The sequence below is a fragment of the Malus domestica genome, chromosome 02 (genome assembly GCF_042453785.1).
Source record: "Malus domestica chromosome 02, GDT2T_hap1".
Lineage (NCBI taxonomy): Eukaryota > Viridiplantae > Streptophyta > Magnoliopsida > Rosales > Rosaceae > Malus > Malus domestica.
Genome location: NC_091662.1, coordinates 35640797 through 35664683, shown reverse-complemented (window position 1 = coordinate 35664683; position 23887 = coordinate 35640797). Strand labels below are relative to the sequence as shown.

At 37.5% G+C, this 23887-nt stretch overlaps 5 protein-coding genes across 6 annotated transcripts; 3 read left to right on the top strand and 2 right to left on the bottom strand.

The window, feature by feature from the left end:
* Positions 1–60: 60 nt before the first annotated feature.
* On the bottom strand, positions 61–2734 carry LOC103412748 (uncharacterized). Its single transcript, XM_008351287.3, has 6 exons — positions 2378–2734; positions 2158–2295; positions 888–1121; positions 643–682; positions 459–556; positions 61–348 (listed from the first exon to the last, which is right to left on the bottom strand). Exons 1-6 carry the CDS (start codon positions 2489–2491, stop codon positions 331–333), a joined length of 642 nt encoding a protein of 213 aa, XP_008349509.2. The 5' UTR covers positions 2492–2734; the 3' UTR covers positions 61–330.
* A 117-nt stretch (positions 2735–2851) lies between these two features.
* Positions 2852–5883, top strand: LOC103412760 (uncharacterized). 2 transcript variants are annotated; one of them, XM_029096504.2, is made up of 8 exons: positions 2852–3035; positions 3822–3935; positions 4044–4112; positions 4244–4263; positions 4360–4412; positions 4545–4575; positions 4676–4757; positions 5357–5883. In XM_029096504.2, the coding sequence occupies exons 1-8, from the start codon at positions 2852–2854 to the stop codon at positions 5566–5568; spliced, it is 765 nt and encodes a 254-aa protein (XP_028952337.1). In that variant the 3' UTR covers positions 5569–5883. The 2 variants fall into 2 exon arrangements, with proteins under 2 accessions (XP_028952337.1, XP_028952336.1); XM_029096503.2 differs by having other exon boundaries at positions 4673–4757.
* Positions 5884–11319: 5436 nt separating this feature from the next.
* LOC139192088 (uncharacterized) lies at positions 11320–13752 on the top strand. The gene is made up of 2 exons (XM_070813377.1): positions 11320–11953; positions 12200–13752. The coding sequence occupies exons 1-2, from the start codon at positions 11320–11322 to the stop codon at positions 13750–13752; spliced, it is 2187 nt and encodes a 728-aa protein (XP_070669478.1).
* A 2914-nt stretch (positions 13753–16666) lies between these two features.
* On the top strand, positions 16667–21199 carry LOC103412715 (agamous-like MADS-box protein AGL15). Its single transcript, XM_008351250.4, has 8 exons — positions 16667–17246; positions 18544–18619; positions 19289–19359; positions 19444–19543; positions 19677–19718; positions 20201–20242; positions 20353–20528; positions 20800–21199. The coding sequence occupies exons 1-8, from the start codon at positions 17065–17067 to the stop codon at positions 20882–20884; spliced, it is 774 nt and encodes a 257-aa protein (XP_008349472.2). The 5' UTR covers positions 16667–17064; the 3' UTR covers positions 20885–21199.
* Positions 21200–21634: 435 nt separating this feature from the next.
* Positions 21635–22588, bottom strand: LOC103412703 (protein BPS1, chloroplastic-like). Its single transcript, XM_008351242.3, has one exon. It carries the CDS (start codon positions 22586–22588, stop codon positions 21635–21637), a length of 954 nt encoding a protein of 317 aa, XP_008349464.2.
* Between the last annotated feature and the right edge of the window lie 1299 nt (positions 22589–23887).

Genomic DNA, 23887 nt, shown 5'->3' with positions numbered 1-23887 from the left:
TCATCTCTAATGTTGTAGCTAGTAGCTACACCCGGGCAAAAGTTCCGCTAAAGTATCCAGTTTTGGAATTTGTTATTTTGTTGCCTTCGTATTTATTCTTTTCTTGAAAACAATAAAGGTCAAAACTTGTTTGGATTTAGTATGTCTTCCTCCTTCATGTATACTACTTACCAAACAAAGTCTCATCTAAAATCACAAATCAGTATAAATTCAACATCGTCGGAACCACTCAAAAAGCACTCAGATCACGCACAATTGCTTCGGCCACCACAGCAAAGTACAAGGAATCATTTCTCTAACATGTCCGCCAGCATAGCACATTATATATCTTCATAAAATCTCAGAAATCTGCAATCCAATCAACCATATATCAAACGAGTGCCCATCTATGCGCTAGAAACAGAAAGGAACAGGGTGGCTAAACGAAATGTGGGAAACGTAAGCACTGACAAACTCACATGTATGGGCATCTCAGCTATGACCAGGTTGCTACTTTCTTCAAGACTTTTGAGAGTTACTACCTCACCCCCGACGACCATGTTGATTACAATCCCATCTGCACGTATTTGTACAAAGTTATCGCAAGAGAGCATACCCCATTAATATGCAACTAACAAAGTAGTACAACTTGGTAGGACGAACCTGCAGCCAAACAAGTTGTCATACGCCTTGTATATGTTTCCTGCACAGAGGATTGTAAGGAAGGAAGCATATATACATGAGAAAATAGAAGGGACGCAGTATGTAATGCATAAGGTAGCAAAACCACATGCAGTCCCATGTTAATAACTGTTATAACACAGAATTCAATCATTAACGACCTTGAAATGGCACAACAAGAGTAACTGTCAGCATAAGTGGATGCGTGAAATTGCGGTACACTGTACCTTCTTTGTCGGTAACTCATAATTTATAAGAACACGGGCAGCTATAGGTGACTCCCCAGAAGCAAGCAGCGGAAGGCATGCATCTGTTGCAACTATCATATGAGATTTTTGTTCATCTTTCACAGACTCATTATCAACTGCTGATTGAGCACTCACTTCTGGGTTCCATCTCATTGTTGCTTGCCGAAAATGCTCTAATATTAAAGAACGGTCTGCTTCAGCAAGGTCAGTGTACTGCGATACAAGATATGATGCACGGGCTACATTAGAAACACTAACGGTAATTGGAGATCCAAGTTTCAACGTCTCTAAACATGGTTAATTGTGTTTGGCACGTTTACAACATAACCATAATAACTAACTTAAATGCAACCAAATATCACCTATTTCGATTGTTATCATTTGACCATCACGAAAAGCTTCAAATTCGATAAAAAAAAAAGGTCGTACCCAGTGCACAAGGCTCCCGTTTTACGCAGGGTCTGGGAGAGGTGAATGTCGGCTAGCCTTACCCCCATTTTATGGAGAGGCTGCTCCCAAGTCTCGAAAAGCTTCAAATTCGATAACAGCAAATAATTATCACTAATGGCTCGGAGTTTAACTATGAAGCATAAAAATCAAAGCACGCTGCAAAGTCGAGCCAGGCACAATTATCTGTCCCTTTCTGGCATTTTCTGGCAACTACCATCCTAGAAGGCAACTAAATTTCGAACTCCTACAGGACGTTATGTTAAGGGTGAGACCCCTTGGTTAAAACTGGAACGAAGATACCTGCTAATAATCCAATCACGCATTCCCAATAAAACGAGAACTCCTCTACAATAAGTGCATTCCTACTACCAAAGGTCGACAGAAAACAGGAAGAAACTCTAATGCGGTTCTTCCTCCCCGCAATATAACTTAACCATCGAAGACTCTTTTGGTCGAACACCAAGCCCACACCAAAGCTTCTTCCAGTGATCAATCTTCCATTTTTTTTATCTTCATTAACGGGGACATGGTCCTAATAACTTATTCATCACACATTGTCAAATTCATATACCCTTTTGCATACTAATCAACATGCTTCATAAGTTCTAGAACACAACTGAGTTCATAAAAGTTACGAAAAACCTGGGTTTATTCGTCTTGGGTCGATGCATATTGAGGCTTTTAAACACCAATAGCATTTCATGCACATAGATTTTATGTAGTGAATCAATCAAACAATAACACTGTATGAGGGAATGGCTAATGAGTGTGGGTGGAAGAAGAAAAATTGAAAATTTACCAGAGAAGCCAAAGAGATATAGGGGACGTTGGCGACGGCGGAGCTAACGGCGTCGAGCTCGTCACGTGAGCTGCAGCAGACCACCATGGGCAACCCCGGACGCCGACCCGCCACGCCCAATAAGTCCATCAAGGTCTCCTGCCCAATTAAATTTCGCAAATTTTGACTTCAATTAGTTAAAAAAACTCAACTTTTACGCAGATGGGTGCGGAGAAATTACCATCTTGAACTGGTGTCTGTCGACGGCGAGGTAGAAGTGGCGCTGCGGGCTGAAATGGGAAGAAGGGGAGTAAAACGGAGGAGACGGGATTTCAAAAGCTGCATCCACCGCCATGGCCGAGGAGTCGGTGAGTCTGCCGAAGGACTCGGCGGCGGTGTATAGGCCGGGCGGGTGCCGGGCTTGATGGTGAAGAGGTTCTTTGAGCTGGAAAAGTCGGTGGTGTTCGGGTGGTTGCTTGGGTTTGATATGGACTCGATGACCCTTGTTTGGACTGAAAATGTCGCAGGCCTAGATCAAGGGCCCAAATGTTATTGCCAGGCAGTCCCAATTCGAAGCCCGACCTCACTTCCCCATTCTCTCTCTCTCTCTCTCTCTCTCTCTCTCGTACTTTCATTTCCTTTCGTCGACTGTTCACCAACTGAAGTCTAGTCAAATCCACTGAAATCATCAGAGCAGCAGCAGCAGCAAAAGGAGATGTTGAGGGACGAGTCGAGCTGCAACACCTACAACTATGGCGACGCCCTCTACTGGGACGCCCGCTACGTCCAAGAAGGTGGCTCCTTCGACTGGTACCAGCGCTACTCTTCCCTCCGCCCTTTCGTCCGCCACTTCATCCCCATCTCCTCTTCTGTTCTCATGGTCGGCTGCGGCAATGCCGGTACTCTTTTTCCACCCACCCACGCATTTCCCTTATTCTCTTTTTCTTCCCTTCCCCTTTTGTTTTCTATATATATACTGACTCTCTGCTTTAACTGCTCTGTTTGGTTGCTGAGAAACTCAGAGGAAAGTACAGAAAAGAAATTTTTTTGATGTGGGAATTTGGCTCATTGATTGATCGTTGTGCTTGTATTTATTTATTGAGACTTTTGTTAAGAGTATTGGTTCCCGAAATCCAGTTGTTCTGATCATTCCCGTTGCATTTTAGCTATTTTTTTTGGTAATTTTGAGCTGGGTTTTTTTAATTATTGAGAAGTCATGGTAAAAACCAGAGAAATTGGGGTTTAGGTTTACTGCTAGTGGTTGGTTGAACATTGTCTACTCAAATTTGACCCCTTTTATTTTGGGGATTTTGGCATGAGCATGAATCCCCCAAATTAAGGTTCTGTTTTGTGCTTTCCTTCTGTTTTGTTTGATAGATATATGATTGCCACCGCGAATGCATTCTGTGCAGGTCATAGAATGAAAAAAGTTGCAAAGAATCATTTTCTTTCCCACTATTTAGCAAATTTGATGTTGAAAGTAATAGCGTACCGGATGCAGTTAGGGTCCCTAAACGTGGCATTGTCCTTGCCATCCGTAGGAGAAAGATTTTGGTACCAGTTATGCGGTGTCTAGCCAGAAGGCACCCTTACATCTGTAATTTCATCGTATTAAGATACTTCCTATGGTTCTGTCTGTGTACTTGTTGACTAAGGTAATGATGGAAAAATGTTCTTTTTCCCAGTTATGTCCGAGGACATGGTCAAGGATGGATATGAAGACATAATGAACATTGACATTTCATCAGTGGCTATCGACATGATGATAAGCAAATATGAGCACATACCTCAGCTGAAATGTATCCTTTTGGAAATCTACTTCATCAAAATCTCTAGAACTACTTTTAACTGCTTTTTATTAGTAACTATTGGAGACTCTAGGTATGTTTCCTATATGGATCGTATAGACATGCAAATGGATGTTAGAGATATGAGTTTCTTCCCAGATGATTCGTTTGACGGTGTCATTGATAAAGGTATGAATCAATTTCTTTGTGTACTCATTTTAGAAATATACAATGTTGTGTACTAATTTTCTGTTTAACGTCTTGGTAAACCTTTGTTGCTGTCATCACCTTCTGCACCTGTGGTTTGTGGTCTGTCAAAGGAACTCTTGATTCACTGATGGTATGAATCGTATGATGCATGCTGTGATGTTCTTATGACTCCTCCTAGTCATTACTGGGCGCACTCTGATTCTCTCATTTGTGCTTATGTTTTTAGTGTGGTAACGATGCTCCAATTAGTGCTGCTCAAATGTTAGGGGAAGTGAGCAGGTTGTAGACTTTACAGATGCAATTTCTTATATTACTCGACCATTTCACAATTTCTTTTTCCATTTAAACTTTGCCAATTATCGTTTGCTTTTTTAGTCCTTCACCAATCCTAGTTGTTATTTTTTCTTGTAGGCTTCTTAAACCTGGAGGGATCTATATGTTGGTAACTGTGCATCCTTAAATGAAGCTTTATATTTCTCAATGTTCTTTCTTTTATTGAAAGCTAAAAATATATGATCTGTTCTTAAACTTCTACATAGCAGATAACGTACGGTGATCCTAAAGTAAGAATGCCTCATTTGAGACGGCCAGTGTACAACTGGAAAGTTTGTTTGTACACTATACGTAAGTTTATTTTCCTTTCATAATAGTCGTCTTTTTCTTGCTGTTCAAATATCTACAGTTCCCCTCATTCAGTTAGTTCGCCAAAAGTGATCTTGCTTCCATGTTATTTGAATATGTTTGATAATTGCTTGTGATTTTTAGTTAAATTTCGTTTTACGTATCTTTCAATGCCAAATGGTCATATTTTGTTAGTGAGTTTGAGGCAATTATAACACATGGTGAACATCCATTCAAGTATAATGGTACAAGATTTTTGTTGTCCCACATCTATCTACGAGTTAATGGTACAAGATTTTTGTTGTCCCACATCTATCTGCAAGTATAATGGTACAAGATTTTGGTTTATTCAGTTAGGATTTCAGTCCATATTGTCCGAGCTTCATATATTTGTTGCTTGTGCATAGCATACATGCAAGCTGAGTATTTTTCGAGTGGTAAACTAGGATGTACTCACCTTTTCCTGGGATCTTTCTTGGATAGTCAACAAACAGTCAAACAGAGATGATAACTCTATGAATTTGCTTGTTAATTCAGTGTTTACGATTCCTGATAGAGGTGCCTTATCTAGTTTTTGTGTCCCCTTGACTATTGTTTCACAGCCAGACCAGGATTCCAAACGCCTGAAGGCTGTGGTTTGTCATCGAAATCAGATCTGGAACCCGTTCCTATAACCAAGAAGGGCTTACTTCCAGCTGATTTTGTTTTGGAAGATCCGGATTGTCACTTCATATATGTGTGTAAAAAGGACGATGCGGAGCTAGGTAATCCATCAACTGATGGCTTGAGTCAATTGACAGTTGATGACTTATAGTAGTCACTTGCAGCGAAGATAGCTCGTGCCCTGTATACTAGCATTCAAGCGCGTATCTTAGTCATTTGTATGGTAAGTATTGTTGTACCACCTGCTAATCGTGTTCGTCCTTGGGGTGTCTGTAAGAGAGGATTTTGTTCATTGCATCTGCCTAGATCTTAGGCATGAAATTCTAAAACAAATGACTCAATAAAATAAAAGCCCCCATGGACGCATTGTCCTCATCTTTTGGTTTCTTGTATTGTATCAGTTAGCACCAAGTGGCTACCAAGAACACCTACAAAATAAAATTGTGATATTAGTTTTTTTTTTAAACATTTTTACTCGGTTTTTCTCAATTATGTGATGGTTGTTTATGAGGGCGAGCGTTAGCGTAATGGAAATGTTGTTTCTTTGTGACCGAAAGGTCACGGGTTCAAGTCGTGGAAACAATTTCTTGCAAAGCGAGGGCAAAGTTGCATATGATAGACGTTTCCCCCTCCCTCCCACCCTTGCAAAGCGAGCAACCCTGTTGGGTTGGAGTTGCCCCTTTACATGATGATTATTTATCATATACTGTTTGAGTAAATTGTAGCAATGGTCCCTTAATTTTAACTCAATTGGAGCAATGATCCCTCAACTAAAAATTCATTACCATTGGTCCCTCAACTCATCAAAACGTGCAACTATGGTCCCTCAACTTTAATTCAACTGGAGAAATAGTCTATCAACTTTAATCCAAATAGAGCAATGGTTCCTCAATTTTAACTCAATTGTAGCAATGATCCTTCCAACATATCTCATTTTGACAAAATTATGACGAAGTTGACAAAAAAGACTATAGCTACACGTTTTGATGAATTGAGGGACCCCAATTGTCACGCCCCGATCCCGACATACGTCCAGGATCAACACGTGACGTCACCAAATACTCGTATCTCTAACATACCCTGCCTCCGGGATATGTGCAAAGCACAACTCGAAATCCAACTACGTAATAATTTTTCGTATACTTTATGGTTACATCTAACCTCCTCGTTAGACTACCTACGTACCCTCAACAAGGATCAAGTCATTCGTAACTCATCATTTCACTACACTCAAACATCCATCACATAAATCACTTTGTCTCAACAATATATCACAATACATACCATGCAATATGTCAAAGAACCAATGACGAAGCACAATATTCTTCTCAAGCCACATTGATCAACTAAAATAATCATAATAATAACATCCATATCCAAAATCATTCCGCAATCTCGTCAATTAATCAATTTATGAATAAAAAATGCATGATCTTAGCATTTATTTACGTTAATCAATCAATGCGATAACTTATTATTTCACGAATTTAACTAAGGAGCTCTATATAATTCCCTACTTGGATTATGAGTAATAAACATGGTAATTCTAATTTATATTCACAAAGTCTATTTGGGGTAATTCCCATTCACTCGAATCTAGGGTTCTAGACTAACCTTATGGAAATGAGCATGAGTAAGGATTACGTACCACTCAATGGAATCCAACAATCTTGGGTTCTGAACCACTCAATGGAACTAAAATACCAAGCTGCTTCTCGTAATCTACCCAGACCTATCATATGTACAATCATGCCTACATCAAGGAGATGGCACACTGGGCAAATCAGACACTCGGATAAGCTGCGAAACTCGGGTAAATGACAATAATACAAGTATGTGATATTCAATAAAAAGAATGACCATTGATCACAGTTTATAAACCTCAAATATAAGTTCATAATTATGAAAACATAGTCAAGTCTCTAAAACTCCGAATGAGTCACCCAGACATCCAACGACTTTTCCAATTCAAACCACAAAGATTCTCAAAAACTATTGTTCATAAATACACTAAAATCTAGGGTTAAATGGACGCAGTTCGGCCGAAACCTACATAAGTAACCAAACAGGAAGTGGCCCCTCATAGCGGATTAACCAAGCAGAGCCACCCCTGAGTAACAATGTAGGTAGCGACCCCCCATCGCGAATTAACCAAGCAAAGTCACTCCCACGAATCTATTAGGCAGTGATCACTCATCGCGGATTAACCAAGCATGATCACCCCTAAATATGTATGGCCATAAGGATCGCCCATTGCGGATTAACCAAGCACGATCCATAAAAAATATGGTCCCCCATCACGGATTAACCAAGCAGGACCACTAGTGACCCCCATCACGGATGAACCAAGCAGGGTCAAGATAACCAAGTAGGTTGTGACCCCCTATAGCAGATTAACCAAGCAGAGTCACACCTACAGAACTGTTAGGCAGTGATCAGCCATCACTGATTAACCAAACATGATCACTCCTAAATATACATGGACATAAGGATCGTCCATCGTGGATTAACCAAGCATGATCCATAAATAATATGGTCCCCCATCGCAGATTAACCAAGCAGGACCACCCATGTACCACTGCTACATGGTGCAAACTCAGTGTCACCTAACCCCGTGACACTAGGGTAACGGTCCCCTACTAGCCCTTGCATTTGTCAACATTTCAAATATATATTTATAACACAATTCATAAACATTTCAATTCGCACTTCAAATCACCTTTTCACAAATATTTTCAATCCATGAGTCAAATCATATTTCAAAAAAATAGATCGATGGCAAATTATAAAAGAATCACATTTTAACAGAAAACTCATTTATAAAACCGAGTCATATCTACAAAGGATACTAATATAAGAAAATCGGGTAATAACCATATCACATATATTAAAGTCACTCACCGAGACAAGACCACAAAGCCTTACTGAGTCTCTAGTAATACTAATTTTAGTAATTCAAATGGTTCAATACCTATTAACCAAAAGTCAACTTCCGATCAACGGTGGGGTCCACATCCCTACTTAATTTGACCCGGAAGATCCACACATCGGATTTTGGATCTGTGATCTTCTAAAATCCACATTATGCCTCTAGAACAACATACTAAAATTTCATCACGATCCGACAGTCGGATCGTCGATTTATATTTTGGTCAAGTAATGTATCATAATGAAATTAGGTTCAAACGATCAAACCACGTCATACGAATATCAAATAAAAACTCAAGACATCTAATTAAACTTAGAAAGGCATCGTCAGCCCACTGGCCAAAGCGCCGCCGCCGATGGCTGTTGGCCGCCCCAACCCGTCGGAAAATTCAACAATTTCCAAAAATTACCAAATTTTATAGGAAAGTATATCTCAATGAAAGGAGAAATTTTCATACATGTGGCCAAGTCCAATTCGGCCGGAAAGTGTCCCAATTTCATCCAAACACGCCGGAAACCTTAGAAATGGGTGTTCCTCAATTCATCACCAAAATGAACTCCGACGCCACATCCAATGCTTGGGCCTTACTCCAGGGGTTGAGGGGAGTCTATTGGTGGTGGTGATAGACGGTAATCATTGTCGGAATCACCATAAAATGAGAAAACTCGCCGGAAAACCCTCAGCATTTTGTGGCTTCGACCTTGAAAAATGGAAAAGAAAAATGGAAATCTAACACTACATAAATGTAGGACTTGTCAAGAGCTTTCCATGGACACCAAGATCACCCAAAACGGAAGTCGGATGAAGGAGATATGCCCGGGTCAAAAATGGTGGTTCACGGGTCAAAAATGACCCATTTCGGGTCTCTCCTTCCCCTCCTATCTCTCCTCCTTTTTTGATTGGTTGCTCCCTCCTTTCTTGTTTCTGATTGGTCCTCCCTCCAACCTCTACTTCTGATTGGCCACAAAAGCACATACCTCCTTAGGCTTTTTCCACCAAGTGGGAGTTTAAATAATTTCTAAAATCTATAGTTTAGTAACACAACTTCAAATGTTCGTAACTATACCCTTATAATCTAGACTCGCAGATGGCTTTCATCTATGCGTTCGTGGTTTCGAGATCAATTTGAAAATATAAATTGTGACCTCGAAAGGTCTACGGATTTTAAATAATTAATTTCCAAACTTCAAACTTTGTAACTAGTTCAATTAAAATCTAAATTCAAACAAATTAAAATAAATTCTCTAGAAATTATATAAAATCTCAATAATACAAATACGTATATTATAACAGTGAAATCCAGGAACGGGATTTCACACCAATTGTAGCAATGGTCCTTTCCAACATAACTCATTTTGACAAAATTTTGACGAAGTTGACGAAAATGACCATAGCTACACATTTTGATGAGTTGAGGGACCAATGGTAATGAATTTTTAGTTGAGAGATCATTGCTCCAATTTGATTAAAATTGAGAAACCATTACTACAATTTATTCTTTTTATTTATTAGATACAACGATACATGTACATTGAGCTATTGAAATACAATTGTATTTTTATTGATAAATATTTTATTTTTAGTTAAGTGGAATTGGTTGGAAGTGAAGTTACGTGATAATGAAGGTGCAATCGGCACTTCTTGTTTATGGGTAAATGCTAATCATTGTAACTCTAAACTTTTACTTAGTTAATTTGATTACTTTTAATTTTCAGATCTATTACAAAAAATAGTAGCGTATGATTAATGTTTTATTCTATGAAGGGATGATTAATGTTAGTTTTATGATGATTGACAACAAATGTTCACGTAAACTACTTAATAAAAGTTAAACTAAATAGAACATAAAGGGTAATTTATTTGGTAGATCTACGACTAAATTAAGCTTGTAGTAAAATAAATTCTGATTATCAGGTATAGTGGCGAAGCCACGTGGGAGCGAGGAGTGGCGGCCGCCACTCCCCTCGCCAGGAAACACCACTGGACCCCAGGTCTTCGCCACTCCCCTCGCGCGCCTCGCCGGAAAATAATGGTTCACGGCGCCCTCTGTTTTTTTGGGTTTTCTGGGTAATCTGCAGTCTAGATTGCATTCTAATTTTCTTTTTTTTTTTTAAAACCAGGCCAAAACGACGCCGTTTTGGACCTGGTAAAAAAAAATTTAAAAGCTAAATCAAAACGGCGCCGTTTTGATAGTTGAATTTAAAAAAAAAATTATAATGGGGTGGGGGACCGCTTCCGCGTGTCGCCCCAATGAAACCCTAGCTTTCTGTCTGTCCCCCCCCCCCACACACGACCCCATCCGCACCGCACACCCTTTACTCTTTTCTATCATTTTCTTCTGTCTTCTTCACCAATAATCAACACACACACAGAGAGCGGGCCATCCATCTCAGCCAAGCTGCTCCCCAAACTCCAGCAGCCAAGCCAAAGCCACAAAGTCCTCTTTAATTTCTGTTCCACAAGCCAGTGAGCCACTCTCCTCTCCTCTGAGCTTGAGCCGGCTCCAATCACTATTTAAAGGTAAATTTTTTAATTCTTAAATGCATAATCCCTACCTTAATTATGTGAATCAAATGATATGGTTATTGATTATTCATGTCATGGTTATTTAATACAAATTATGAAATTATTTTTTAGGGTGAAATTATTGATACGAATTGGGAATTAGAAGAATCATGTGTATGTATAATTGTACATATAGATAAATTGGCATGTCAAAAGTCATCTTTAACTAAACTTATTGGTAATAAGCCACATTTTGAATGAAATTATGAAATTATTTTTTAGGATGAAAATTAAAATTTGAATTCTTTGAATCTTGATGGATGATTAGTTGAATTGCTTAGTTGTATTCATATGAATATGATTAGTTAAATTACTTAGTTGCATTCATATGAATATGATTAGTTGAATTGCTTAGTAGTATTCATAGAGTCTAAGAATTTTTATTTCTTTTCATTTTACAGTTACGTAATGGAACGATACTATAAGAAACAGTGCTTAAATCCTCCTTCAAACATTTTGGGTAGTCCTCCTCCTTCAAATATTCCGAGTAGTCCTCCTCCTCCTTCAAATATTCCAAGAAGTCCTCCTTCAAATATTCCAAGTAGGTCACAACAAAGTGAGGCCACTGAGTTGGATGAAATATTGGCTAATCTTCCTGCAGACCCTGCACATAGACGTCGAATGCTTGATTATCCACCTAATTATCGTGAAGCAATTCGTAGACACTATCTCCAAAATGATCCTTGTCAACCTAGAGACCACATCATGCCAAGAAAGGTTAGCGACAATCGATGTTTTATCATTGGTTGGTTTGATAAGTTTAAGTGGTTGGAGTATAGTATATCAAAAAATGCTGCATTTTGCCGTTATTGTTATCTTTTCAAATGTGATTTTGATCAAATGGGTAGCACTGGAAGTGATGTCTTCACTGAGATAGGGTTTACAAATTGGAAGAAAGGACCCAAAAATCTTCGAGTCCATGAGGGAGGTGTTGGAAGTCTTCATAATAAAGCTGTACAACAAGCTATTAATTTGATGACACAAAAACAATACATTGAAACATTTGTGATTAAGCAAACCGATGAAGCTCACATTAATTATCGTACTTTATTGAGTGCCTCACTTGAGTGCACAAGATGATTGTTGGGACAAGGTTTACCTTTTCGTGGCCATGATGAATCGTTGAAATCAAGCAATAGGGGCAATTATTTGGAGCTTATGCAATTTCTTTCCAAGCATAATGAATAAGTTAGGAAGGTTGTGTTTGAGAATGCTCCCAAGAATCTTAAGTATACTTCTTCCGATATTCAAAAAGATCTTGTCCGTGCTTGTGCCATTGAAACTGTAGGTGCAATCACTAAAAATATGGAAGGTGCATTTTTTTCTCTTTTGGTTGATGGAGCACGTGATTCTTCAACTAAAGAGCAAATGGCGGTGGTATTGCGTTATGTGAATAAAAAAGGAGAAGCAATTGAAAAGTTTTTGGGTGTTCAACATCTCTCCTCTACAACTAGTAGCTCGCTTGAAGATGCCATTGAGAGATTGTTTGCTACAACAAATTTGAGTATGTCTAAGTTACGAGGACAAGGCTATGATGGAGCTATCAATATGAAAGGTGAGTTGAATGGTCTTAAAACAAAGATTTTGAACAAATACCCTCAAGCATTTTATATTCATTGTTTTGCACACCAACTTCAACTAGCTCTTGTATTCGTGGCAAAGGAAAATGAGGATGTTGCCAATTTCTTCATCAATGCTAGTAGTTTGGTGAATCTTATTGGATCATCGTGTAAGCGTCGTGATGCATTTAGAGAGAAACAACAAGAACAAATTCAGAAAGCTCTTGATCTTGGTAATCTTGAAATGGGTAAAGGGTTAAATCAAGAAATGAGTCTCATGCGTCCATGTGATACACGGTGGAACTCGCATTATGGTACTATAGTTAGTATTATTGTTATGTTTGAAGCCGTGGTGGAGGTGGTTGAATGGATTAAAAGTGATCGCAACCAAGATAATCTCGTTGAAGCAACTAGGTTATTCAAAGACATACAAACTTTTGATTTTGCATTTCACCTTTTCTTGATGAGACTTATATTGGGAATTACAAATGAGTTATCACAAGTATTGCAAAAGAAAGATCAAGATATTGTGAATGCAATGGCATTAGTGGAAGTATGCAAGCAAAGACTACAATCCTTGAGAGATGATGACTTTGGGGACTTGCTTCATGATGTAGAAAAGTTTTGTGAGGAGCATGATATTATCGTTCCTAACATGGAGGATTTGCATTTCGTACCTGGAAAATCAAGGCGTAAAGCTCCAAAAATCACAAACTTCCATTACTATCGTGTAGACCTCTATTTTCAAGTCCTTGATATGCAACTAAAGGAGTTGAATGATCGCTTCAATGAGGTAAACACCGAGTTACTTCTTTGTATGGCTTGTTTGAGTCCGGTGAATAATTTTGCATCTTTTGACAAAGCAAAAATTGTTCGTTTAGCCCAACTTTATTCTCAAGATTTTGATCGTATGGACCTCATGAATCTTCCAATTCAACTTGACAATTACATTCATGATATGAAGATGCATAGTGAGTTTTCATCATTGAGAGGAATTAGTGATCTTGCACAAGAGTTAGTGAAGACCGGGAGGTGTGAAAGTTATATGTTAGTGTATAAACTTCTTACATTGGCTTTGGTGTTACCGGTTGCAACCGCTTCGGTGGAGAGAGCTTTTTCTGCTATGAAGATTGTGAAAACACCATTGCGTAACAAAATGGGAGATCAATGGTTGAGTGATAGCATACTTGTTTACATTGAGAAATATGTATTTGCTTTTATTGATAATGAGCCTATTATGCGACGTTTTCATGACATGAAATCTCGCCGGCAACAATTGTAATTTGTTTGTATTGATTAATTATGGAAGACATTACTATATAAAAAGATTTAGTTGTTGCCATTTTTCTTTAACCTTGCATTCTTTTAAGTTCGCCCCTCCCCCCGAGAAATCCTGGCTTCGCCACTGGGTATAGTTATTACTTATCAGTAGCAAGGATGCCTAAATGAAGCTGCGGCTGTATAAAATATGTAAAAAGTTATATACATATATATATATATATATATGTATGTATGTATGTGTGTGTGTGTGTGTGTGTGTGTGTGTGTGTGGGGAAATTTATATACATGGAAATCTATTTACATAATCGTGAAAATCTATTTACAATGAAGAACAAAATTGGTGTCCTGGGGGGGACTATTTATATACATGAGGAATAAAATAGGTGTTCAAAGGTGGGGTTATGCATTGTCAAAATACTTTTCGTAGTACTAAATTTTTTTCCTCTCACATGGAGGTGTTTTCTTTTGTCTGTTACAGATTGAAAATATGAAGGTTGGTAATGTAAATAGATGATAGTTCTAGCGAAAATATGTAAATAAATGACAGTTTTAGTGAAAATGAGTGAGCAAAATATAAATGTAGTTTGAACTTCAGATGATAACAATGCAGATAAGTTGAAGAGTGTTAAGACATTTTTGTCTTCTACCACAACAAAAAAGTTAAAGACAGTAATGTAATTTTACAAAACAAAATTTTGTTATTTCTTGTTTAAGCCTTTATTTTATTATCTCTAATTTTATTAAAAAAAAAATCTCCCTCCCTCCCCACTCTCATGTTCTCTCTCACTCTCTTCTTCTCTCCTTCAATTTTAAAAACAAAAGTAAAAAATTTCACACACACAGTGTGTGGGGTTATACTAGTAACACTAATTAAAAGTGGTGAGCCACTAACTTCATTACAATGACAAAGTAATGAACAACAACAACAATCAAATTTTATTCCACTAAGTGGGGTCACATGTATCAACTCTAAAGTAACGAAACTTAAACAATATATGCTGTGAAGAGGCTGATAAAACTTCAAATAGTTAATCGATAACAATAACTATTGCAATTCCTCGAAAATTAATTCCTCATGACAAATTTAACTTGTTTCGTCATCTAAAAGATTTACTGCTAAATACATAGTTTACTATAAGCAACATGATCGTCTCCGGATCCTTTTGGTGAGGATTGTAGGGATCTGTGAATTGTGTCCATTCATCGTACATCATGCGGTCAGTTTTTGTCAAACACTGTTTATGTTTATTTTTAAATAAAAATATTTAAAATGATTTCTGACCGCACGATGTACGATGAACGGACACGATTCAAGATTTTTAGAATTCTCACAAAGAGGATCCAGCGAGGATCCAAACTCTTACTATAATAGGCACTTGGACAAATTTAAAAGAAAATTCCAAGAAGAAGAATGGTTAAACCCTAAAAATTTGCATGTATGCATGATATATTTATACACATTTATTTATGAATGTTACACACTTATAACCCTTCTCTACCCCAAAACTATATGCAGCAAAAAAATCACTTAACCCAGGGAAAAGATCGTTTGCAAGCCAAATGAGTAATGAGACCCTTCCCACTTTAAGCATTACTTCAAAGAAAAGAAGTGCTTTTAGTGGTTCTACAAACAAACTAGGCAATGACCAATTCTCGAAAATTGGAAGTAATGCAAAAGTGCTTTTCCAAAGCAACTAGCCAATTCTTATCTAGTCTAAAATTGGAAATGGCTTTACTAAATGAAACACTTAAAACTCGTTTGAATGTGCTTTTAAAATGACTGAAAGCGCTTTTGGTGAAAATATTTTTAGAACCAATCCTTAATAAAAATGCAAGCAAATCTTGAAAAAACACTTAAAGTGCTTCATAGAATAAGCACATAATTGGTGCTTATTGCAGAAGGCACTTTAAGTGATTTTGGAACCGAAAAACATTTTCTCTAAAAGTTCTTTTAATCATTTCAAAAGCATATTCAAACGAATTCTTAAATAGCAAAATGTAACCAAAAACTTCTAGATGTGGCAAATAGGGAAAACAAAGTGAAAATTTGAGATGCCCAAAGTGGGCTCCACAACATAGGCCCAAATACAAATGTGGCAAATTGGATAGCAAAGGCATTAGTCATGCACTCCCCCCCCCCCATGGAAAAACCACGCGAAATTTCCCTCTCAAATCTTGGCAGTGGATTTACTATACCTAGCACCTTTTTTTTTCCTTTTAAAAACGATATTATTTACACTAAATGACGGAAGAATGGATCAAATTTTACAATGGGCTAGCTATAGTAATGTAATTCAAAATCGCATATGGCAAGAATTGAACCTAAGACCTTTTATTTACTAGTAAAGAAAAAGACCACTAAATTGTAGACAATTAAAAACAAATCAAGTATTTTTTTAATAAATAATGATTATTTACACTAAATTCATAGGAAGAGGATCCTCTTCGGATTCACTTTGTGGGGATCCTAAGAATTCCCACATCCTAGTCGTTCATCGTACATTATGCGGTCAGTTTTTGTCAAGTACTATTTATGTTTAATTTTAAATAAAAAATATTAAATAATTTGTAACCACACAATACACAATAAATAATTAAGATGTCAGGATCTACAAATTAGATTAAGGTGGGATCCAAATCCAAATTCAGAATAGTTTATATCGAAGACGTATAAAGGTGAAGAAAATGACCACATGCAATTCACGACTTACATAAATTAAGTTTTGAAACGTTCAAGTGGGACCCACAAGCAAGACCGACTAAACAGAGTTTCCATCTCAAAATAATAACGCAGTGATAATAAATAAATAAATGGTAAGGTAATAAAAGTGGGGCCCGCAATGCCAAATGTGGGAAAACAGAGTCATGCAACCACTCTCTAAATAGTAAACAGAGCCATGCAAACTTGCCGTTTCCAAGCTTTCGCCATTTGGGGTAAAATCGCTTTCTCTCTCTTTCTCTTTCTCTCTCACACCAACACCAACCCACACACATACACGCACGCCCCTTTATCTTCTCCCCAATCTAATTTTGGCAACCCCCCTCTTTCCCAAGGAGCCAAACCCTCCGAACAACACCTCCTAGATAGAGAGAGAGAGAGAGAGAGTGGGGAGAGAGAAACAGCACACACCTCTTTTGGACTTTTAGTTTTAGAGAGAGAGAGAAAGAGAAAACCCAGAAAGATTTTGAATTGGTATTCAAGTTTTTCTGCTAAAGTTGGCTCCTTTTCTGGGTTTTTGAGCATTTGCGCATTTGGGTTTTTTTTTTTAATTTATTTTATGTTGGAGGGGTTATTGAGAATTTGATAGATATAATGGGAAGGGGGAAGATTGAGATCAAAAGGATTGAGAATGCAAATAGCAGACAAGTCACATTCTCAAAGAGACGTTCTGGGCTGCTAAAAAAAGCTCAGGAATTGGCTATTCTCTGTGATGCTGAGGTTGCTGTCATTATCTTCTCCAATACTGGAAGGCTTTTTGAATTTTCAAGTGCTGGGTACGTTTCTGAATTTTTACTTTTTACTTTTTAAATTGTGGGGTCCAAATTTTCCTTTTTTTTTTTTTTTTCTTCTTCTGAATTTTTTGGTTTCATGCATGTGTTTCTGATCATGTTTCTCTGATGGGTTTACTCTTTTTTTTTTTTTTTTTTTGGAAAGAGTTTTTGTCTTTGAATATGAATTTATCTGGGGGTTTTGGTTTTTCCATTTTTTACTGTTGATTTTTTTCTCTCTTCAGTATTTATTGTTTTAGGGACTAGTGGATGCTACTGTTCCCCTTTTCCCCTTTTCTTAGTTTTTGTGAATGTCTAGGATGGTCATTTTATTTATGAACTTGGGTTTTCTTTTCTTATAAATTCTTCCCTACCCTGTTGCCTGTAATCTTATAATTGTTGATTTGGGGGCGATTTCTACTATGATGTGATCTTCTTATGAACAAATTTTGAAGTGGTAGTGCAAATATTTGAGTATATTGGTTAACATTGTCATGTTTGCAAGTATTTTTCTGAGACTTTGAGTGGATTTTGTTCCACTTTTATGATGTTTGATCAATTGAATCAGCAATGGACCTTGGTAAGCTACTAGTATTGTTGATGCTTCTGAACTATCAGAAAGGCCAATTTCAGCTGATAGCTCTGGTGAATTTAGTGCTTAATCCTATAGCAGAATTGAAACAACTTCCACTTTTTATTGAACTCCTTCAAAGTTGAAACTCCCTTGCTGTTTGGTTGTTGCTCCTTTGTGCATCTTATAAAGTGGGCAGTGGTTGATTGTAGGGATCAGAATGTCCAGATGTGTTTTTTTCTTGTCCAAGTTGAGCTACATTGTATTAAAATGGGGTATTAAATTTGAATTTAAATTTTTTTGTCTTAGTTGAAATACCTGATGCAATGCTGTTGTGAGAAAGCCTTTAATTTTCCTCTAAAGATGCCCTACACTCTATGTTGAAGGTGCTTCCTTCCTCCATCAGATCGATCCATCTGAAATGCTTCACTGGCAATAAGCCAGCATTTAGTAGCTCTTTAGTTTACACATGAATTGAGGAATGAAGCAATGTTTTGGCTGATTAGCTTGTAATATGGATATTGGTTCAGATTTCCACGGAACCATGTTTGTCTTTCTGCTATATTTTTGTTTTCTGGAAATTTTGGGCAAACTCATTTGGGTGGTTGCATTTACCTTGAGAAACAACTTAGAAATGTTGGTGCAAATGAAACGATGAAGTTGAAATTAACTGTGCCCTGCATGTATAAAAAGAACACTAGTGTTGATGTTTATTTGTTCTTCTTTTTGTAGTATGAGACAAACTCTTTCAAGATACAACAAGTGTTTAGATTCTTCAGAAGATGCACCAGAAGAAGGCAAGGCAGAGGTATCCATCTTAACAAGTTTATGTACTTGACACTAGTTGATCTTTTATATTGTAGCACTTAAAATTTTAGATGGACAAATTTTTTGATTTGTTGTCGTATTTTGGTTTTTCCTGCGTTATTGTGCTTGTCCTCCTGCTGCATGTCAGTCATTTTTATGGAACTTTGACGAAGTGCAACAGAATTGTTCTTTTGTCCTAGGTAAATTATGCTAATCTCCCTTGGAGCAAGGACCTCCCATAACATTTCCAAAATTTTTTCTGATCTTTGTGGATAGGGTTGGTAACACGATGAACTTTAGTAGAGTTTTGGGTTTTAAATTATGAAAGGTTCTAAGTATTGTTCTGCTTCTGGTAACAATGTTTAATTTTGCAGTAGGTTTAAAACAAAATAGTGAATATATAAAGAGTGAAGCCACATAGCTACTGTAATTTCATAAAAGGACAGAAGGCCTTAGTAAACAGTACCCTGTTTTTGCACAAGTTGTTTCAACAATGCACTATATACGAAAAAGAGTTCTGAAACACGATGTTCTTTTTATAAAGCTTTGGCCTCCATGAGATGATTGTTGTTGAGACATATATCTGAGCAGTACCTTCCTTGAGAATTTTGTCTGTTCGTCGTATTATATGTTTTTTCTTCCAACAACTTTGTTTTTCTCCTATTTGTAGATTCAGAAGCAAGACTCCAAGGAGCTGGATAATCTAAAGGATGAATATGCAAATCTACAAAAGAAACAGTTGTATGTATTTACTCAATTATTAGATCTAATATTTTTCGAGTTTTGGAGTCATGCGTGTAAGATTATTATTTTCTGATTGTGTAGAAAGCTATTGGGTAAGGAATTGACTGGTTTGAGCTTAAAAGAATTGCAGCAACTAGAACAGCAATTGAATGAAGGATTACTTGCAGTGAAGGAGAGGAAGGTACAAATTATAATTTCCACTTTTTCGTTATTTTCTTTTAAGTTATTCAGTAGGGATGTCAGATTGTATTGCAGATTAACATCTACTCATTTCTGTAATCTGTAAGGCCTAAGTAGATGTTCTAATATTTCAGGAGCAATTGCTGACGGAGCAACTAGAGCAATCAAGAATACAGGTATGTGGAAGTACCGAATTAGCACCGAGTCATAGTTGAAGCTTGAGATGTAAGCAGTAGCATTGAGCAGCAAGTTGAAGTATCAGTGTTCTAAAGAACTAATGAATAATATTCAATCCCGCAAAACATATGAGACATAGAATTTCAGTTTCAGTTCACTTAATATATTATTGTTCTAAATGAGCTACTTTTTCTTTGAATTTGAACTGAGGATACAAACAGTGATTTAAAGCAAAAGACGGATAGAAAGAGGGATAAAAATGATAAAAACACACAACATTCTGCAAATTGAAAAGGCGAAAGGAGAAGGAAGAAAGTAACTAATCTAGATTGGGAAGTTAAACATTTATAATTACTTCTGTTGTGGTTTAAAAAGTTTGGCTTCATGGTAAAAGTTGCACTATGAACTTGCATCTTTGCCAGTGGTGTCATAAAAAGGGAAAATTCAGGTTTTAATTTGTCATCTACTTTGTTTCCTCCAGGAACAGCGTGCTGTACTTGAGAATGAAACGTTGCGCAGACAGGCAAATAACATTCTTCTTGCTATATGCAAATTTTATCAGTTTCATGTTACCTGGCCTTCGAGTGATTTTCTCTTACGCAATGTCTACTCTGGCATATTCTTACTATGTAGGTTGAGGAGCTTCGGTGTTTGTTTCCACAAACTGACCAAGCAGTCCGATCTTTCATTGAATATTATCCAGTGGAGAAAAGGAAATGCCTTGTGAACCGTGGTGTCACAAGTAGTCCTGATTTGGTCAGCAATTTTGCATTTGAGAATGGCGATTCTGACACCACTTTGCAGCTAGGGTACTGTTTCTTTCCTTAATAACAAACTTCATTTTTCATTATAATATCGAACTCATCTGTAATTAGTCATCGTATGCTCAATAGTACCATTTTTACTGCAAGGCGATGAGTAAACCAAAATATGCCCTGGTCCTGTTAAGAAAACTTCAACTTTAATTCCTTATACAATTTTTCGATTTACAAATGATTTGAAAGAAGTTTCTCAAGTAAGTGAAAATGAACTTTGCTCTCTTACTCTGTCGGTTTTACATTTACTTAATCGTTTTGCTAGGCTGCCAAGTGATGCTTATGGGAAGAGGAAAGCTCCAGAAAGAGAAGCCCAATCCAATGACTCAGGGAGCCAATTAGGTCTGTAATTGTTTATGAGGATCTCTTTTCTGTAGAATCAACAGATGCTAGAGATGAAGGTGATACAATTGAGAGTGTAGTTTGTTGAAAGGTCAGTACCTTGTAAAAGAGAGTGTAGAATCGTTAGGCGATGCCAAAATCATCGGTGTGGTGACATAAAAGTTCCTTTCCTGGGAAGGTTTGGCGGATGAAGAGGAAAATGTCCTAGTTAGTTTTTACTATTTGGTTTGTATTTTCTTTCAGGTCAGAGAAAAGAAACAAAGGAAAATGCTTGTCTGTTTTCGAATTTGCCAGTTTTAGCTCCCCTTTTGTAGTCGGATCAAGATCTTTAGAGCACCTAGAGTACTTTCTGAAGTTTCTTAATCTCAGCCATTATTTGAAATTGAAAGGTTCAAATTATGCACCAATGTTATAGAGAATACCAAACCCTTTATGGTTGCATAAAATGGCCTTCGTTTATGTGAAGTCTAAACCGACTGATGTTGAGGAATCCGCGGATGAGTTGTGCATGGTTAAGGGTGAAATGCTGCTCGAACTCAGAGCGAGCTGGTTCTCCCCGAAATGTACCAAAAACAAAGTGTCCTGTAGTTTTATTGTTTTTCCGGCTTCTACATTTTCGAAAACAAAATAAACATTGGTTCGATCATTAGAAATGCGAGTTTTAACTTTATTTTTGCAATATACAAACTCTAATTTACAAACTAAAATCAATCAAAATACAACAATGTTCTGTACACAGTAAATTATACAATTGATCTCTATTTCTTCTGCTGTGGAAGGCCATTGAGCAATTGATTTCTCCCAGCCAAAACCTTGTCGAAGACGGAATCCACCTCCTTTCCCAAACCATCCACGAACTTCTCAAACCCCTCTAATCTTCTTCTCAATTCCTCAGCTTCTGCTCCACTGTTTTTTCCAGTTCTGATTGCCGCAGCAAGACCCGCCACTGCATCATTAAGCTCCTTCACCTCCTTCAATCCACCATTTCTCTCCATTATTTCATCCAGTCTCGGATATAACCCCGAAAGCAACGGGTCAACAATCCTTCCACTTGAATTCCTCACCTCCAAGTATGGTTTGGGATTCCCAGCTAATCCAGACATCAAAATCCCGCCCACCCAAAATACCATTCCCTGCATAATATCCAAAGCTTGATGAATCACTGTTTCCTTGCTAATCAAGCAACTTCCTTTCCCAACCTCTTCATTTCCTTGGAATCTGATTCCATTGCTCAAACCCTTTGGTTGGAATTGGATTGCCTTCAGATGCTCCAAAGCCGAAGAAGGCGACGAATTCTCCACCAGGCTCAAGCCATGAGCCAGGGAAACCCTAGCCTTCCCGAGATTAGACAGAGAAGAACTGACAGAATTGCAAAGCTCCAACAGACTCAAAGAGTATTTGAGATACCTATCCATAGAAGCAGCTTCCCATCTGCTCATGGGAAAGTCTACTTCCACAACCAGCTTTGCAAAAGCACTTTGGATGATAGGCACCAGCTCAAAACACTGCTGAATCCATGGAAATGATGGAATCTCTGATCCTGCAGATTTTGATGAACTCAGGGGCAACAATTTTTTCAGGGAATTTGAAACATGGGTTTGGAAGGCCTCCATAGATGCCGATAAGGCGGGTTGCGACGGGTGGTGGTTGTGGTGGTGGTGATTCGCCAGCTTGGTGCAGATTTGGTTAAACTTTTGCAACAAGAGAACCATTGCAATTTGCAAACTACGGTTTCGGTTTTGGAAAGTTTATGTGGCGAGTTTTTGGAAAATGTGGGCTTGTAAGATTATATCTTTTGGGGTTTGGGTTAGAATATTCCACGTGGCGTGTTTTTGTTGGCTGAACAGATAGACACAGAAAGAGTGGAAAACCAGGTGTGCGTGCGCAACATAAAGGAAGGAACCGGATCCCCTTCGGATCCAAATACACCTAGTCTCTTGAGCAAATGATTCGGACAATTGAAATTTGATTTAACGGTTACAAACAAGAGATTCGTTAAAAGTTATTATAATTATTGCCGTTTGATCAAATTTTAACAGTCCAGATCATTTGATCATTAAGCTCAATTTATTTGGATTCGGAAGGAATCCAATTCCAACTGAGAAGTATAAAATATTGGCGGCGGTCAAATGTTCTTATCTTGTTTTGTTTGGACGTATCCTTGAAAGACACGATATGGAGCAACTGGATCCACTTGGTGTTGCCTTCAGATGCAAGCTACGTATAGGAAGGATGAAGAAATGGAGATTGACAGATTGTTCATTTTGTATTTGCCAACTGGAGCATCGGATTCAAAAGCAATTGAAAATCAAGTGAAATGGTTCAACAACTTAAAACGTTAATAATGAGTTTTGTTCTCCAACGTATTTATTCTACACACATTTCTGTACAAGTGATTTTATTTGTGACATAACATGTGAATAACACATATTAAATGACATAAGAGCAAATGTTGCTCGAGAAAAGTGATTGTCTCATTCTTCTTTTCTCCACCCTCGCTTCTTTTATTTCATCTATAGTCTTGAATTTTGAGAATTCAAAAAAAAAAAAAATTAAAAGGGATAGAAACAAGAGAATGAGTGATATCGCGTTAGGAGTTGGTGTCCAGCTCAAAACCAATTTGCATTTTTTTTTTTTTTTGCGCGATTACATAATTTTTTTCTTCATGATTGCATCACTTTATAGTTCTATCTGGTATCAATTTTTTTACGACTGATTTTTTTAGTGTAAAGTCTAAACCGGAGTTACAACTCAAATATCTAAAAAAGACATGGTTTTTGACCAAATACAAGCTCAAAACACATAGAATAGTATCCTCTCCGATCTCTTCCATTCGAACCCTTTAATGCTGTCTGTTCATCTGAAAATCGAATGATCAGAAATTATTTCATGTTCACCTTTACCTTATTCAGTTCATCTTCACTTCTTCTGATCATCTTTTTTTATGTTCTTCCCTGTCACCTTCTCTTGTTCATCTTCTTCCCTCTTTTCCATCTCTCTCTCTCTCTAGC